Below are 16,758 nucleotides of genomic sequence, written 5' to 3'. Positions count from 1 at the left end.
ATTTTTTATTAAAATATTAAACACATATTCATAATATTTTAAAAAACGTGTAGAGGAAAGATGCACTGTGATATTCATACACAGAATAGTCCTATTAATTCTTTGAACTAAACTTAGTAATGCATTAAGCATCAGTGTTTTTTTCGTTATAAAATAATATTTATTTGTTAGTAACTTTTATGTGTTCCTTGCTCAAAAATGGATAAATGATCAAAAGTTTGGAATACAACAAAATGTGATTTTTACTTTGGAAAACAATAGGTTAAATTTTAATTTATTTTCGATCATGAAGATTTCTGATAATAGATTGAGAAAGCTCAGCAAGGAGCAAGCATAATGTAAAATAACCTTGAATTCAAATTTTTCTGGAATTTGATTCTTTGAAATACTTAAGATTTTTTCGGAATATGTTGAAACTGTACGGAAGACCGAGTATACGTGCTTCCTATTTTATGAAAAAGCAGAAAGGGATCGAACAAATCGGCAAAACAAATAAAAACTACTCGTAATAATTACCAGAATTTAGCGTTTGCTTTTAAATGTTCGATTTTCTTCTCAATGTAGGTACTCGTATATAAACTTCTTTCAAAAATTTTTGTATAAAACTTCATTTAAGCATCGTTTGTTTGAGAATGACAGCTTCATTAATTAGTATTTTCATATTTTTAATTTTATTAATATTAGTATTAATACATAGTATTTTTAATTCAATGATAATAATTTTATTGTATGGAATTGTAAAAAAAATCCGAAAAAATTCATTTGCATAAAGAAAACTCGATTTTGCGGACTTGTTACATAAATAAATAAAATACAGAAAAAAATAGGTTTTTACTAATAGTAGTTCTAGTTATGTAAAAAAATGGATGAAACAGAAACAAAACCAATTTTATGAATTTTGAATTTAAATTTTTGATTTTGATTTTGAATCCCCACTTTTTATCAAATATACAAAATTTTATATAGGACTTTTTTGTAAAGCTTGTTAATATGGGTGGAACGCTCTTCCCGAACGTAAAATTCAGGCAAATGCTTCTTTGTCTAAAATTAGCAAACCCTCATTTTTTTTTCTTTAGTTACTTAAAGTAGTTTTTCTGTATAACTGAAAATATCTTGCTACCTTCGTTTAAAAAAAAATATTACAAAGTGTCGCTTCTACAATTGCACAAAATCATAAATCAATTGCACAAAAGTTGCAAAACATAAATTTTCCTATAAAACAGGTGCCACATTCAGACACTTTTCCGTCAAATATATCTTGAAACTTTTAGAACTTTTACTCCATGAACTTTTTAGAAAAGTTTAAACGCTTTAACGCGGTGTTAATAAACGTAAATGTTGTAGATTAGTTTAAATTTTTATTTTGTGTCGGTGCATGTGCACGGTAACGTCTTGCAGGAAATGCCGTACGTTATGCTGCACCCGGAAAAAAATTACACCGGAAACAGCCGCTTCTACGGTTTTTGCGTTGACGTGCTGGAGAGCATCTCCAAAGAGGTCGGATTCGACTACCTCCTCGACCTCGTTCCCGATCGGAAGTACGGTGCACGCGATGCTAAAACGGGACAATGGAATGGCATGGTGCGGGAGCTAATGCAGCATGTATGTCTCCATCAAAGATTTTTCTTCTTGGTTGCTGGCTTTTATAGTTGCATGCCTACAGTAGAAAAAATATAATTCGTAATTTGGTGATTTATTGTCAGGAGCAGCCGTATGTAATGCTAAGAACCCAAACGAATGTAGTCGGTAATGAACGCTACGAAGGCTTTTGCATCGACCTGTTGAAAGAGATTGCATCAATGGTAGGGTTTGAATACAGAATAGAGCTTGTACCGGACAGTAAATACGGAGTAATAGATTTAGAAACGGGGGAGTGGAATGGCATTGTCAGGCAGTTGATGGATAAGGTAGGTTAAACGCTTCAATTGCCCGGTTTTATATTGTTGTGAGGACATTCAACGTCTGCACTGTTGTGTAGATGAATTATTAATGTCTTCCAGACCATGAAAAATATTTGAAAAACATGGTTTTGTTTAAAAAAGTAATTTAATTAAAAACACAATTTCTCTAGCCCGGCGCATCCACCATTTTTCGTTGTCTAAATTCTCAAATAATTAAAAGAGTTTGCAACACCACACTTTGTATTGCAATTTTTTACACAATAAAATGATTTTTCGTTAGATTTTCCATGTTTATGGGATTCTTTTTTATTGGAAACATTTAAGCCGTTTTTCTCCTTGACCCATTTTTTGTCAGACTTAGATAACCGCTTTAGAATCCGAGTTATCTTTCACATTCTATTCAATTCCGCGCTTGAAACTTTAATTTAGCATCGTTGCAAATAAGATACGACAACTGAATAGTTCGGCGCTAAAATGCAAACCGATATCGTTGTGTGACAAGACACGCTCTCAAGTACTTCACATTCAACACTCTCTCTTGGAAATATGGACATCGTACATCATTTAAATTATATTCAACTGAGTGAAAAATTGCATCGACGTACACAACTAAAGCCTGGTCTAACGAGTCCTATTCCCAGCAAATTGGAATAAACAAAGCTTTATGATCAGAAGTAGTTAAGGAAACCGTCAATTTGTAGCTTTGTTGTTAAACAGATGGCAAAGACAAAGGCAGTTTAGTGCGAGCGGAAAATCGCAAGAGAAAGGAAATTTATATGGCGATGTGCTATTTATACCTATCTCAAATGCAATACAATTTCGCCAATATTGTTTCGAAGCTACCATTCTTTGTTAATATTTATCGCGCTGAATTCGCTTTTGAAAAAGTTTTGTACGATTTTTTGCGCCCCAGCTTTAATGAAAAAACCCTGTGGCATTCCACCTTAATGAAGTTGTTTAGTTAGAAATCCACTTAAAATTCAAGGAGGATTCTTACGACTGTAATTTTTTCGACAATTAAACAACCTACCGAAATCGCAAGCAAGAAAAAAATTAATGGGCATAAAGTCCAAAAATTGGTTTCTCGATTAATCTCGCCTTAATTATGTGTTATCTCACTCGTTATCAGCCTCGCGAGTTGTGATAAATGGGAGTTTACGAGCGAAAAATTGAATCCGTGTAAACTATCGCAAATTTAATATGAGGTGTTAACGACCACCACAAACCGGGGTTACGGTTTTATTATTTTCGTCATGAAATGTAACACGTGTTGAAAGATGAGTTACCGGAAATTAATTTTGGGCAATGGAAGCAATTACGCTGAAATCTCGCTGGTTGAAAGTTATAACGCGGCATGGGAACTTAATGGCTTTCAATCCGAATTATTGGTTATCTGCATTTTCGGCTATAATTGGCAAATTAATATTCGATCCACGCCTCGATAAGATTCAATAAATAGACCGCTGACAATTTATAACTCATACACGGAATCTGCACCAAAATAAGACCACGGAACGGCCGGATTTCCCTAAAAACGCACTTAATTGAATTTATTTATGTATTCGAGGACGGTTTTAGCTCTAACCGCTGTAACATTTGCTACGTACTCGTGCAGAAATATTTGCTTGGACTGATCAATAGGTCACATCGGCAAGTCCTAGCACGAGTCTTCCGCGTTATAAATCGACTCTTTCAAATTGGGACTCGCATGGAATTAGGGATGCCGCCGATGGACGGCTTAATTTCGAATCATGGGCCATTCATTCCCGCGATATTTTTTCAACACCTTGAATCGCCTATTTATCCAAAAATAAAAATAAATGTTTCGGATCAAAAAAGTTACTACTAACTTCCTTAGTAGCACAGTTTTACTGAGTTATCTTTCGGTTATATAACCGCAATACACACATCTAACCATTGGTAATGTTAGATTCTGTTTACATAACGGTTATATAACCATGGTTATGTTTAGCATATATAACCACGGTTATATTACGGTTAGATAACCGTTATGTTTCTTAAGCAATATATCACGATATATCAGTCTCAGTATATATCAGTTATCTAACCATGGTTATGGTTATGGTTATACATCATGGTTATACAGTAAAGGTTAGATGACGGTTAAATATAGCGTATGCTAGATTTTATATCGGTGATCTAAGCATGGTTATGTTACAGTTATATTTAATATTTGCTGGCATTTTATAACAATAATTAAAAAGCAAAAATTTAGTTACCTAACCATGGTTATGTCTAGCGTATACATCGAAGGTTATGTGACGGTTATATAACTGTTATGTAAGTGATGTAATATAGCGTATTATATATCGGTATTATAGTTTATATATCGGTGATCTAAGCATGGTTATGTTACAGTTATATTTAATATTCGCTGGCATTTTATAATAATAATTACAAACAAAATAAGTGGTTGAAAATTATCTAGTTTGTTGATAGTAAAGTGCATTTAACCGTAATTTTTGCTTTTTCTTTACTTCAACGTGTTGCAATCACGTGAATAATCACCCATATTTATTGTTTATCAAGTAAGTAGAGTGCAATTTTAATTAATACTTTACTGAAAACTAAAAAAGCTTGACTAAATGTATTTTAGTTTTGAAAGAAAATAAATTTGTCAAAACCAAAGCAAAATATTCTACCTGTCGACGCGTTAATCCTACAATATTAAGCTGGGTTTGGAGAATTTGTCCAAAGTTGAGAAAACAATAAAGAAATCAGTGAACAATACGTTTTTGAAAATAGTAATACTTTAGTTCCTCATAACTGTCATTTGTTTACAGTTTGACCAACTTTTGTTCTTTGGAGGAAAAGTTAACACAAAGACACTGATTACGTTAGAACCTTTGCCGTAAAATGGCATGTCATCTTTCGTACTACGCCTTCAGCATCTTCGGTCTTAGTATAAGCAGTTCTAAGTTAGTTCTGGTCATCCAACGTTTTCACCAATTTATTTATCCCAAACATTTAAAATTTTAATTTGTTATAAAATCTACTATGACTTTCTTTTTAATAAATTTTAGGCAAAAGTTATACAAAAAAATATAAAAATGGTTATAGAAGCGCAATATAAAGGTTAGATAACGAAACATAACCGAAATATAACCCCGCGTAGATAAAGGTTAGATAACGACACATATCCGTAGTCTAACCGAGATATAAGAGGGGTTATATAAACGCAACATAACCGCGCGTAGATAAAGGTTAGATAAGGTGGTTAACTAACAGTTAGCTTATAAAAGCATCACATTTGGGAGCTTACGATTATAATGAAAAGTTACATCACGGTTATATAAGTGTGCTACTAAGGTTTAAACTAGTTACTGATTATTGAAAACTGAATGTGATTCCCATTATTAAAACGCGAAGTAATTGGTGTATAAATCGCGCCCAAATTCGATTTAAAAATTCCCGGAAATGCAATTTTCCGCTCGACTGCTGTACCCAGATAATTAAAACATGTTTATTTTCATTAATTTGGATTTAGAGTCCTTGGAGTAAAATTCCGGTGGTGTTAATGACGTCTGTTATCAATTAGCAGAGGTGAGATCCATATTTCAATTAAAATGAGCTCTGTGGTGCCTTTTATTGGTGGTAGATTGATTTGGATTTACGCAAACTAGTAGCAAATTCGCGAATTACGCGCGAGTAGGTCTAATTTTCATAAATCACCGGTTTCGTTCTTTTTGCGTTTGAAAATTTGCGGTTTAATCAAGAAATGATTTATTTAATACGTCTAATGACTGGATGAAAAATAGCAGCCGTCAAAGGAGCTGATTTGGTGAAATTTCCGGAAACAAGATGCAGTTTGTTGTTGCCATGTGTGATTTATGAATTGGTTTAATTCGGAATTAATTGTGTTTTATTTAGAAGGCGGATTTGGCCGTGGGATCGATGACCATAAACTACGCCAGAGAGAGCGTCATCGACTTCACGAAGCCCTTCATGAACCTCGGCATCAGCATTCTGTTTAAGGTAAGCAGATTCCAGATATGCATATTAAGTGCATATTTCACGGAAGGCACAATTCCAATCGATTGCGATGCAATCATTGCACATATTTTCGCGGTCGCTGAGACTTTAATCCGGGCACTGAACTCGCAGATATTAAATTTTGCAGACTTTAAGACGAAAATAAAGCAATTTTTAAGAATTAATTTAGCGGAACTGCGATGGGAGTGAATGCTGTCTGGGCGAGATAAATCACTCAACTTGGCTCGGTGTAACCTCAACAATGACCGTTGTTGAAGGCTTCAAATGTGTCTGGACACTTCGCGATCTTCACAATGTTGCTCGCTCGAGCGTTCCTCACACCATTGTCAGATCAGACACGGCATTTACTGGATTGTTTCTTGGCCTGACAACGGGATAATTAATGAGATCAAGTTGAGTAATAACATATTAACCGACTAACAAAGATCAAATAAACTCTTCACATAATTATCCGAATTCTAGGTCGCAGAAAACTAAAAAAAATAAATAAAGAAAGCACTAAAATTGACTCCAAATAACATTAATCTAAAACCTAACATGGTCCAATCAAACGATTTGCCCTAACAAAATATGAAAAGAGAAAAAACTAAAATCTAGATTCATTTTATAGTGATATAAAGTTTTCAGGAAAGCAACTAAAAAATTCAGGATGAGTCTGTTATATACATTTTTACTGTAGGTTAATCAAAAGCTAATAGTCACACAAAATTAATTAATAAAATCTGTTTATTATATCTGTTAATGTAATTAAAGAAACTGAGAGTATTCAAAATAGCGCATATTTTCTTTGATATATTATAGAAAACGTTTCAGGAAACGTTTATAATAAAAAAAAAAAATAAACAAATACATCGTCATTTTTAACGAATTTATCAACACAAAACAGTGTGGTAAAATTAATTGTTCAGCAGTTGCAATAACTATGGATTTTTTTTTCTATATTGTCAGATCAATTTTTTGGCTTCCTGGATATAAAAATCACAATTTTAATGTTAATGTTAATGTTTATTATAAATAATTTTACAGTTTCGATGATGTGATAAAGTGAGGAACTTGGTCTCTTTCTTGGTTCTATCCCTAGTTACACTTTTTTTCTTAATACTGCCAAGAATAATTTAGAGGGATTATTTTATTGCCTTTCTAAAGCTTGTTGGAACGTATGCTATAGCGTACTTCTGAAGAGCTTATGCGCCAATTTAAACACATACCTTATAACATGAGATCGAAAATATACTCAATCAGAGCAAGCTGTGCCTGCAGAACTTTAGCCATATTTTAGCCGTATATTTAAATATACGGCCGCACTTCTGAAGTTATGTTGTCTTTTGTTGGTCTTATACATCATATGATGTGGCTAAAGTTACACTTCACTTTCAAGGCTTGCTCTAATTTAGTATATTTTCGATCTCATGTTACTATTTAATAATCGGAATAATATGATTTTTCTAATGTTATCGTAAAACAACGTTAAATATTTTGTGAAAATACGTAAACAGTTGTTGCTATCGCCCAAGTTATATGTTTATTTGAATTATTTATAATTATTATTATTTTAGTAATAAGTTTTTAACGCAAAAAACATTTGTTTGTGTTTTTTAAACAAAAGAATAATTTATTTTTGTTGCGATTTAATATTAATTTTTTAATGCAAAAAACTTTTGTTTGTGTTTTTCAACAAAATAATAATTTATTTTTGTTGGAATTTAATATTAATTAATTAATAATGATTCTCAGACGGAGTTGAAAATTTCTGAAAAAAAATATACAGAGAAGAAAATTAAGTAGTAAGTAAGTATTTAATATTTAATAAACTCGACGAACCCTGGACCAAAATTTGCCTTTTTATGTCAAATTTTTTCCCTCGCCATTCTTATTTTGAGTATTGTAACAATTTTTTTATGTATTTTTTGCACAAAACATTAGTTATATTAGACATCGTTAGTGTTGGAATGACCTTAGAAATAACTAGTAGTTTATTATACAAGTAAAGAAAAGTTGTTCATTATCCGTGAAATCACGAGCAGATAATGCCAACTTTTCTTTACGTGTATAATACGAGCTCACTTGTAAGTACATCGAAAAATTTTTGTTAAATTTTTTCACCGATAGAATAAAAAATCACCAAACAGAATAAAAAAATCACCAAATGGCTACTTTATTTTATCAAATTTTTGTTGTGTGGCTTTAATTGAAGGAATTTATATAACTAGTTGTATTCTCACCCCAAATCCGGGTACGTAAATCTAATTTCCCAATTTTCCCTTTTAAGGCGAAATGAACTACTTTTAAACCCGATTTTGACACTGAAAATTGTTTATAAAAAAACAGACCATAACTAAATAAAATAATGGTAACATGGTAACCACTTGTATAAAGAATAAAAGTGTACTATCTCTACTCGTATCTGTGGAATGAGCAACCACATTATTAATACCTATAAGAAAAAATATTTTTCAGCGACGAAGTATTAATTAAGAACAAAAGCCAATCTCTATGTGATTATTAGATTTTGAGGTACAGTAAAAATACTTTAAACAAATTCACCTGATAAATTTCAAGTTTTAATTAAGGTAGAAATAATAAAAAAAGTGAAATTTGTGTGTTATCGAAATCTTGTTTCATTAATACAAACAATAAAATTAAGTTTTCTTTTTTGTTTTATTGTTGTCGTGATTTGCTCACTTAGGTGCCGACCGACAAGGAGTCCGCCTTTTTCTCCTTCTTCAGCCCTCTCGGCTTCGACATTTGGATTTTTGTAGGCGGCGCATTTTTCATGTCTAGCTTTACCCTGTTCACGTTAGCCCGCTTCACGCCTTACGAGTGGGTTTACCCCCAGCCGTGGAAGCGCAGCAAATACCTTGTAAACCAGCTCAGCATGTCCAACAGCTTCTGGTTCATCGCCGGAACGCTCCTCCGGCAGCCGTCCGGAGTGAACCCGCAGGTACACCTCATCCGTGTCCGCGGCTTCAACACTAGACGCACGCTCGCTTTTACCCCTCGTTTTTTGTTATTTTTCGTCCTTTGAAGGTGCCGACCAGTCAGCAAGCGCGTCTCTTTTCATTCATGAATCCGCTGGCGATGGATATCTGGATGTACGTGTTCTCGGCCTACGTCTTGGTCTCCATAACCATGTTTGTAGTGGCCCGATTCTCGCCGTACGAGTGGCACAATCCACATCCTTGCGATATGGAGAACGAGCTGGTGGAGAACCAGTTCTCGTTAGCGAACTCGTTCTGGTTCACGATCGGGACGCTGATGCAGCAAGGATCGGATTTGAATCCGAAGGTACCATGTTGAAAGCTGAAAAGCACTCATAACATGCGTCACAAAACCAACACTCCTTCTGGTACCTGCATGTGAAATAAGCACCTACTTTCCAAGCATGTCACATTTTGCTTTTCACTTACTTCACCACGGCCATACTTGATGTCGAATTGTGGGCTCGAGATTGCTTTGGGTGCTTATTCAACATGGTACTTTCAGGCGAAAGCGAGATTTGGCGCTAGTGTTGGAGTGTTCATTGTGATACATGTTTCTCTAGTTTTTTTTCTTAGTCTTAGCATTGAATTTTCTTAAACTCTATTCTATCTGCGATTAATTTTACATTTTGCTAAATGGCTAAAAAAAATTCAATCTATTTTAGTTTTCGCTTTCTAAGAAACGAGGTATGGAAAATTATTCCCAAGTAAATATTATTTAATAAGTACAAATAGTTTTACCTGTCTACCCTCATTTAGACAAAAAATCGTTCCTTTTGTTTTTTCAATTACTGAAAGCAAATTTGAAACCCCTTTGTTTCTATAAATTTTAGTTGTACATATTATCACGTTTTTTCAAATCCCATCTTAAGTAGATTGTTACTGTTCGATAGTGTTGTAAGTGCTCTTCCCTTGTGAGGAAATTAACGCGAAATTAACATTTCGAGTAGTTGGAGACCTAATTCTTACTCTGAAATAATAATTCATAATACATGATAATAATACATACTTAAAAAACTGTTTTTTAATTTTTTTATTTATTATCTAAGAAATATTCAAAGTATTGTGAATGTGTTAAAAAAGGTTGTACGAAAGAATTAGTAAAATACTGGTATGTAGAAGGAATAAGTTTGAGAACTATAAGGTCATAGGAAAGTTTTTTCCGAGGTTATTTGTGTGTTTTCCAGTCCAAGCTTTTTTTCGGCTTCACTACTTCAAAAAAGATAAAGTGCATCTCTTTTCGTCTAAAGAAGGATTTATTTTGAGTTGGATAATAGAAAAAATAAACAATTATACCCTGATTAATTCAATAAGCATCTGAAATCTAAGCAATTGATAACAAGTCGTGAGAAACATTGGCAATCAGTTGTAACTTCATGAAGATTTAACTCATTTGGAGGTAATGTAATATGTTGTTTGGTTTGAAAAATATAGTTATTAATAATATAAGAGGGAAAACAAAAGTATAAAGTTCGAGGGCTGTGGTTATGCAACGAGCGTATGCGAGTTACATACTAAACACCCGAAAACTTTAAGCGTTTTTGTTTGAGTGTTATTCATTTTTTTTGTTGAAACATTTTAATTTAAAACGCGTTGCTTTAGGAAGCGTGTTTTAAAATAGTGAAAACATTAATTTAAAACATAAAATAGTGTTTATAATCTAGAATTCAGATATTAAAAAGAAGGCTTAAAATGTTACCAACAAAAAAAAATTAAAGTTAGTATAAAACGCAAATTGAAGGAAGTATAGAACTTATGTCTTTGATTTTGTTAGTACTATTGCGTGGGCGTATTTTTTTTGTCAAATTAAAAGCTCTTTAATTTTTAATCCGTTAAAAGTTTCTCCATTCATACATTACTATTGTCGTTTTCTTTTTTTTAACTTACTTCCACCCACATAACTTATAGTTCGAGAGTTCTTAATTAAAAAAAATTGTAAGTATTTTCTCTAAACTCTAAATTTGAAAAAAAGTTTATTTTAAAAGTACAGAAAAAATACTTACTAAAGTCAGCTTTCTAACGGACGGAACACTAGGGATAACAACCCTTATTTTTTTTAATACTTCATCAGGAAGTGATTATAAATTAAGAGTGACTTAAACATTATATAATTTTTTCATTGTTATTTTTAAAAGAAAAAAGCCATTTTTTTAATAAAAACCACCCCTTAAAAATATTGTGTTTAAATTTATTATGGAAAACACAATAAAATTTCAGATTTAATTTATAATACCACATTTAATATTTATTTGTAAACTTGTAGAGAAAAAAAAAAAGAATGATGGACTTATGTCGTTATTGCCCTGAATAAGTGTTCACAAATTGTCGGTGTTATAGTAACAAAACTGTTTAATAACAATTTTATAACCAATTATAGCATTTGAAAGACAAGATTTTACAGCATACATTTTTTATGTTTTTTCAAAATGACAAAATTGGAATTATTTCGTTACAGCATATGTTAATTTGGGGTATTTGTCGGCTTACAGAAACTGGATTTGTTTACAGAAAACCTGTAACTTGTAACAATTTCTGAATTTTGATTATTTGTGGCAGAATTATATAAATTGAGACCGTGGTCAATTAATCTCATTTTTATTACACAGTAACGATTAATATTCAGTCCATTGTACCAAAAAAAACATCCAGAAATCGCTATCTCAGAACATTTCAGAGAGATGTGAGGATTTAAATAAGTTTTATTTTTAGGTATAAATAATTATCATTATAATCATAATAAGTTACTACTGTCTTTTTCTTTTTTTTAACTTACTTCCACCCACATAACTTATAGTCCGAGAGTTCGTTAATTAAAAAAAATTGTAAGTATTTTCTCCATACTCTAAACTTGAAAAAAAGAATATTTTAAAAGTAAAGAAAAAATATTTACTAAAGTCAGCTTTCTAGCGGACGGAACACTAGAGATAACAACCCTTATTTTTTTTAATAATTCATCAGAAAGTGATTATAAATTAAGAGTGACTTAAACATTATATAATTTTTTCATTGATATTTTTAAAAGAAAAAAGCCAATTTTTTTAATAAAAACCACCCCTTAAAAATATTGACTTTAAATTTATTATGGAGAACACTTAAAATATAATTTCAGATTTAATTTATAATTTTTTATAATATTACATTTAATATTTATTTGTAAACTTGTAGAGAAAAAAACGAATGATGGACTTATCTCATTAATGCACTGAGTTCACAAATTGTCGGTGTTATAGTAACAAAATTGTTTAATAACAATTTAATAACCAATTATTAAAGACAATATTTTACAGCATACATTTTTTATGTTTTTCAAAATGACAAAATTGGAATTATTTCTTTACAACATATGTTAACTTGTGGTATTTGTCGGCTTACAGAAACTGGATTTGTTTAGAGAAGACCTGTAACTTGTAACAATTTCTGAATTTTCATTATTTGTGGCAGAATCATATAAATTGAGACCGTTGTCAATTAATCTCATTTTTATTACACAGTAACGATTAATATTCAGTCCATTGTATCAAAGAAAACAACAAGAAATCACTATCTCAGAACATTTCAGGGAGACGTGAGGATTTAAACAAGTTTTATTTTTACGTATAATAATCATTTTGACCAAAATGTTACAAAAATTGATAAAATGTAGAATGGTTTTTTCAGAAATATTTTTATAAAAAAATATTACCAATTAACGTGTTTTATTTATTTCGTTTTTACACATATTACAACACATCGATTCTTTAAAGCCTTTAAAACAGGCACAAAAATTTGGTCAAGAAAAATTTCACTTATACATTTTATTACTAAATATTTCCCTAAATTTTACAGTCTATAAAACAGTTTTAGGGTCATATGCTAGAAAAGTTATATTTTATAACTTTAAGAGTCTTTTCTAAATTTTTACTACCCACAAAAGGGCAAGCATCTCGTAATTCAGCGTTAGGAAGATCTCATTAAGGGGAGCAATAAAACTTGCACTATTTTACTACCAGAACAAGAAAATTGAGTTTAATAGCAGCTAAGCTAGGAGTTACAGCCTTATTTAATTTAAAACTTGATAGAATTGTAAATGGAAAGGAAAATATGTTTCTAATCCGTTGATTGATTAGGCAACTTCGACGCGAATAGTTGGCGGTATTTGGTGGTTCTTCACCCTGATAATAATCTCCTCGTACACGGCAAACTTGGCTGCATTCCTCACCGTGGAACGTATGATAACTCCCATCGAAAATGCGGAGGATCTTGCAGGTCAGACTGAAATTCCTTACGGAACACTCGAAAGCGGCTCGACAATGACTTTCTTCAGAGTGAGTACCCATTTCAGCCCACTTCCGCCGGCGGCAACATTCGCTAAATTTTTAATCCTCCTCAGGACTCCATGATAGAGACGTACAAGAAAATGTGGCGCTTTATGGAGAACCGGAAGCCGTCCGTATTCGTCCCCACGTACGAGGAGGGCATCCAGCGGGTGCTGGAGGGGAATTACGCATTTCTTATGGAATCGACGATGCTAGATTACACCGTCCAACGTGACTGCAATTTGACCCAAATCGGGGGCCTCCTGGACTCCAAGGGATACGGGATAGCCACTCCCATGGGGAGCCCGTGGCGGGACAAGATCTCGCTCGCGATATTAGAGTTACAGGAAAAGGGAGAGATTCAAATGTTGTACGACAAATGGTGGAAGAATACGGGGGAGACGTGCAGCAGGAACGAGAAGGGAAAGGAGTCCAAAGCGAATTCTTTGGGTGTCGATAACATCGGAGGGGTTTTCGTCGTGCTACTCTGCGGACTCGCGTTCGCCGTCATCATCGCAATCTGCGAGTTCTGCTACAATTCCAAGAAAAACGCACTCACCGAAAAAGTAAGCTCACGACTTATTTTTCAAATACTAAGATTAATTTATTAGGCTGATTCGTCTCGCAAAGATAAGAATTTAATAAAAGACTCGCTTTGTCCTTGCGAGAAAAAGAATATCATTTACCATTAAAGTTGCGGCCCTTTAGAGCTTCCCCGCGGTATTGATAGCGGAGTAATCCAGCTTTATTAACAATAAAATTATATTCCGCCCGCTAACTACTGTCTCATTGTTTTTAAAATCGAATTAGTACCTCCTGCTTCAATTTCATTATAAATTAGACAAATGAGGTGACTTCTTGATTGGAATTAAAGTGTGATATTTTATTTAACGACCAAATTTTTTGACAACATTTAATCAAAAATCAATGTTTGTAATTACAAAATATGCGTAATTTAATTAATAGGTAGGTAAACTTTCGCCCATTTTAGAACAATAAATGTTTCCATTTATTAATAGTTATTTATTTAATGGGTTTGAGTGTAAATCGGACGCTTTAAGAATAGTTTATCATCCACGAGGCGAAATAAATGAACCGATTTACACAAAAACGAGTTGAATACAACATTTTATTCTTCGAAATAGACTCAACAAGACTTAAAATTGCTTTAAATTTGTTAAAAATAATCTGACGTTTCGTACTGAGAAATGCCAAACAGTTGTCAAAACTTCCTTACACAGGAGAAAAACCGTAAATTTTGCCAGTGTCGAAAAATAAAAGTTTTTTAAAATACCAATAAAGTCGATCTTTTCAATAGTCACCCGTTTAAAAATTTTGTTGATAACTTTAAAAAGTCGAAATAAACAGAAAAAGTGTGCGATACTTTTTTCAAAACCTATTATATTTAATTTACATAAAAAAATATGATAATTAAGTATAACAAAGTGGAAAGAATAAATTTAATTTAAAAAGCTATTTTTCAGTAGCTAAATGTTCATCTGATTTTTGAAATTACACTCTTAATATACAGCTGAAATAAGTATTTATACAAAATATTAGCTGTTTCAAAACAATGTCGCATTTTACCAAATTATTTTTTTAAATAAGATTGATAAAACTGTAAAATAGTTATTAATGTTTAGGAATAAAAGTATAAATTACATAAGCTTTAATTTTTTTGAAGTGCAAAAATAATTTTGGGAGAAAATTCAACGTTGGCGTTTTTATTTAGTTTTGAAGCAGCTAATAATTTGATAAAGAAAGCATGTTTGAATCACTAATGTTCTAAGTAATATTTTTACACGTCGTATTACTTTTGCTGGAATATTGTAATTACTCAAAAATAGACCAAAACAACCGTTAAAAAACAAAAATAGACCAAAACCGGTAACTAGTCGTAATACAAAGAATACGAGTAGTTAAAATTTTGGAATATGTATTAAACTGTTTATTGATTATTTGCAAAAAAACGGAGAAAGTTGAATTTTCTGATTTTAAAAATGCTGACAAAGTACTAAAACTGGTACAACTAGTAAAATTTCTTTGTAGAATTACTGCATCAGGAGACACTGAAAACAGACGTTCTACGTTGACGTTTTAGCAAAAATTGCTAAATTAATAGTAACAAATTATATTATAAAAAAATGAGTAAATTTTAAAAACTCCTCTTGCTACAAATTACTAATTACTAAAAAATATCTTTACGTTGTTTGCATATTGTAAACTTTAGTTTGTTTGAACTCCCGTTAATCCAATTTGGAAACTTCTTGTAAATTAATCATATTTTGGAATCACTTTGTTAAAAACTCGACTTATATAAATTTATAGCAAATATAAATAAAAAACTATAAAATATTCTCTGAAAACGTGAGATAATCAATTATTTATAGTTTTATTTCTGTTTAATCTTTACTTTAATTAATAAGAAACATTAAAAAAAAATTAAGTACACGAGGGCACTGCTAAATATCAGTAAATAACAGACCCTGACTTTGTACGTAATGTGCTAAACCAAGACAACAAAATTTTTGCAACCAAATTATACTCATAGTCAAATTAGAAAGAAAAGTGTTTACCGTATCTACCATAATAAAGAAATTAAGATATCCTTTAAAAATCCTATAGAGTATTAATTTTTAAGACAAATGTTGCAAAAACATAATAATACAAAAAAGTGTGGTATACAAAACATAATTCGAAGAAAACATTTTTAGAAAAAAATCAGCTGAAATTAAAAATAAAGAAAAAACAAGCGACTTTCATTTTGTGAATTAATTAATCAAATCATTAAAGTTTTTAAATGCAGAACATTAAGGTAAGTTAAGTCACTTTTAATAGAAAAATATCGAAAAAAAATAAATAGAAATATCAAAATTAAACAATTCTAAGAATAATGAGAAAAATGAATATAAGCTTCTTCTAATCACCTAAAAACCTTATGGTTATACAACGCAACAACGAAAATGTTTCGAGCTCAAAAATAGTTGTCTAGCTAAATATGAAAATCACCAAAGATAGAGAACCTGCTTCGATAATAAAATCTCAGTATGGTTGATTTGTGGAGAATTTATTCTCAGCTTGATACTCTGACTTTAGTTTATCATATATCTATCATATAACATTTCCAATTTTTTTTTTTCGATTAGAAAGCCGGGAAATGTGTTAACGCCGTCGACAACTTTGTTGTCTCTCTTTAATATACGTAATTAAAAAAATACAATGTGCGACTGTGTTCTAAAAAATTGTTAATTTTACTCATAATAGAAAATTTTAAACGTAAACACAAATTTTGACACTAAACTGAATTTTCAGCGCTCGGCTAGCGCCCCGCACCAGTCCCTGTGCTCAGAAATGGGGGGCGAGCTGTGCTTCGCCCTCCGCTGCCGGGGCTCCCGCCAACGTCCAGCGCTGCGCCGCCAATGCTCCAAATGCCTGCCAGGGGCGACGTACGTCCCCGCCATGCTGGACATACCGCCCCATCCGCCGCAGCCCCCGTCCAGGCCGCCCCCGACCAACGGTCTTTCGGCACATGTTTGCCCGGAAGACACATCCTTGGTAAGAACAATATTT

General features: G+C 32.2%; 1 protein-coding gene across 1 annotated transcript in view; it reads left to right on the top strand.

Annotated features, from left to right (window-relative positions):
* LOC655262 (glutamate receptor ionotropic, kainate 2) overlaps positions 1 to 16,758 on the top strand; it is a 46,284-nt gene that overhangs the window by 28,989 nt on the left and 537 nt on the right. Inside the window, 7 exon segments of the mRNA XM_015978099.2 lie at positions 1,399 to 1,602; positions 1,704 to 1,907; positions 5,793 to 5,897; positions 8,943 to 9,200; positions 13,000 to 13,197; positions 13,263 to 13,754; positions 16,501 to 16,743. Of these exon segments, the coding sequence (XP_015833585.2) occupies positions 1,399 to 1,602; positions 1,704 to 1,907; positions 5,793 to 5,897; positions 8,943 to 9,200; positions 13,000 to 13,197; positions 13,263 to 13,754; positions 16,501 to 16,743 (1,704 nt within the window).

Source organism: Tribolium castaneum, chromosome 1 (genome assembly GCF_031307605.1).
Source record: "Tribolium castaneum strain GA2 chromosome 1, icTriCast1.1, whole genome shotgun sequence".
In the NCBI taxonomy this organism is placed as follows: Eukaryota; Metazoa; Arthropoda; class Insecta; order Coleoptera; family Tenebrionidae; genus Tribolium; species Tribolium castaneum.
This window is presented reverse-complemented; position numbering and strand designations above follow the sequence as displayed.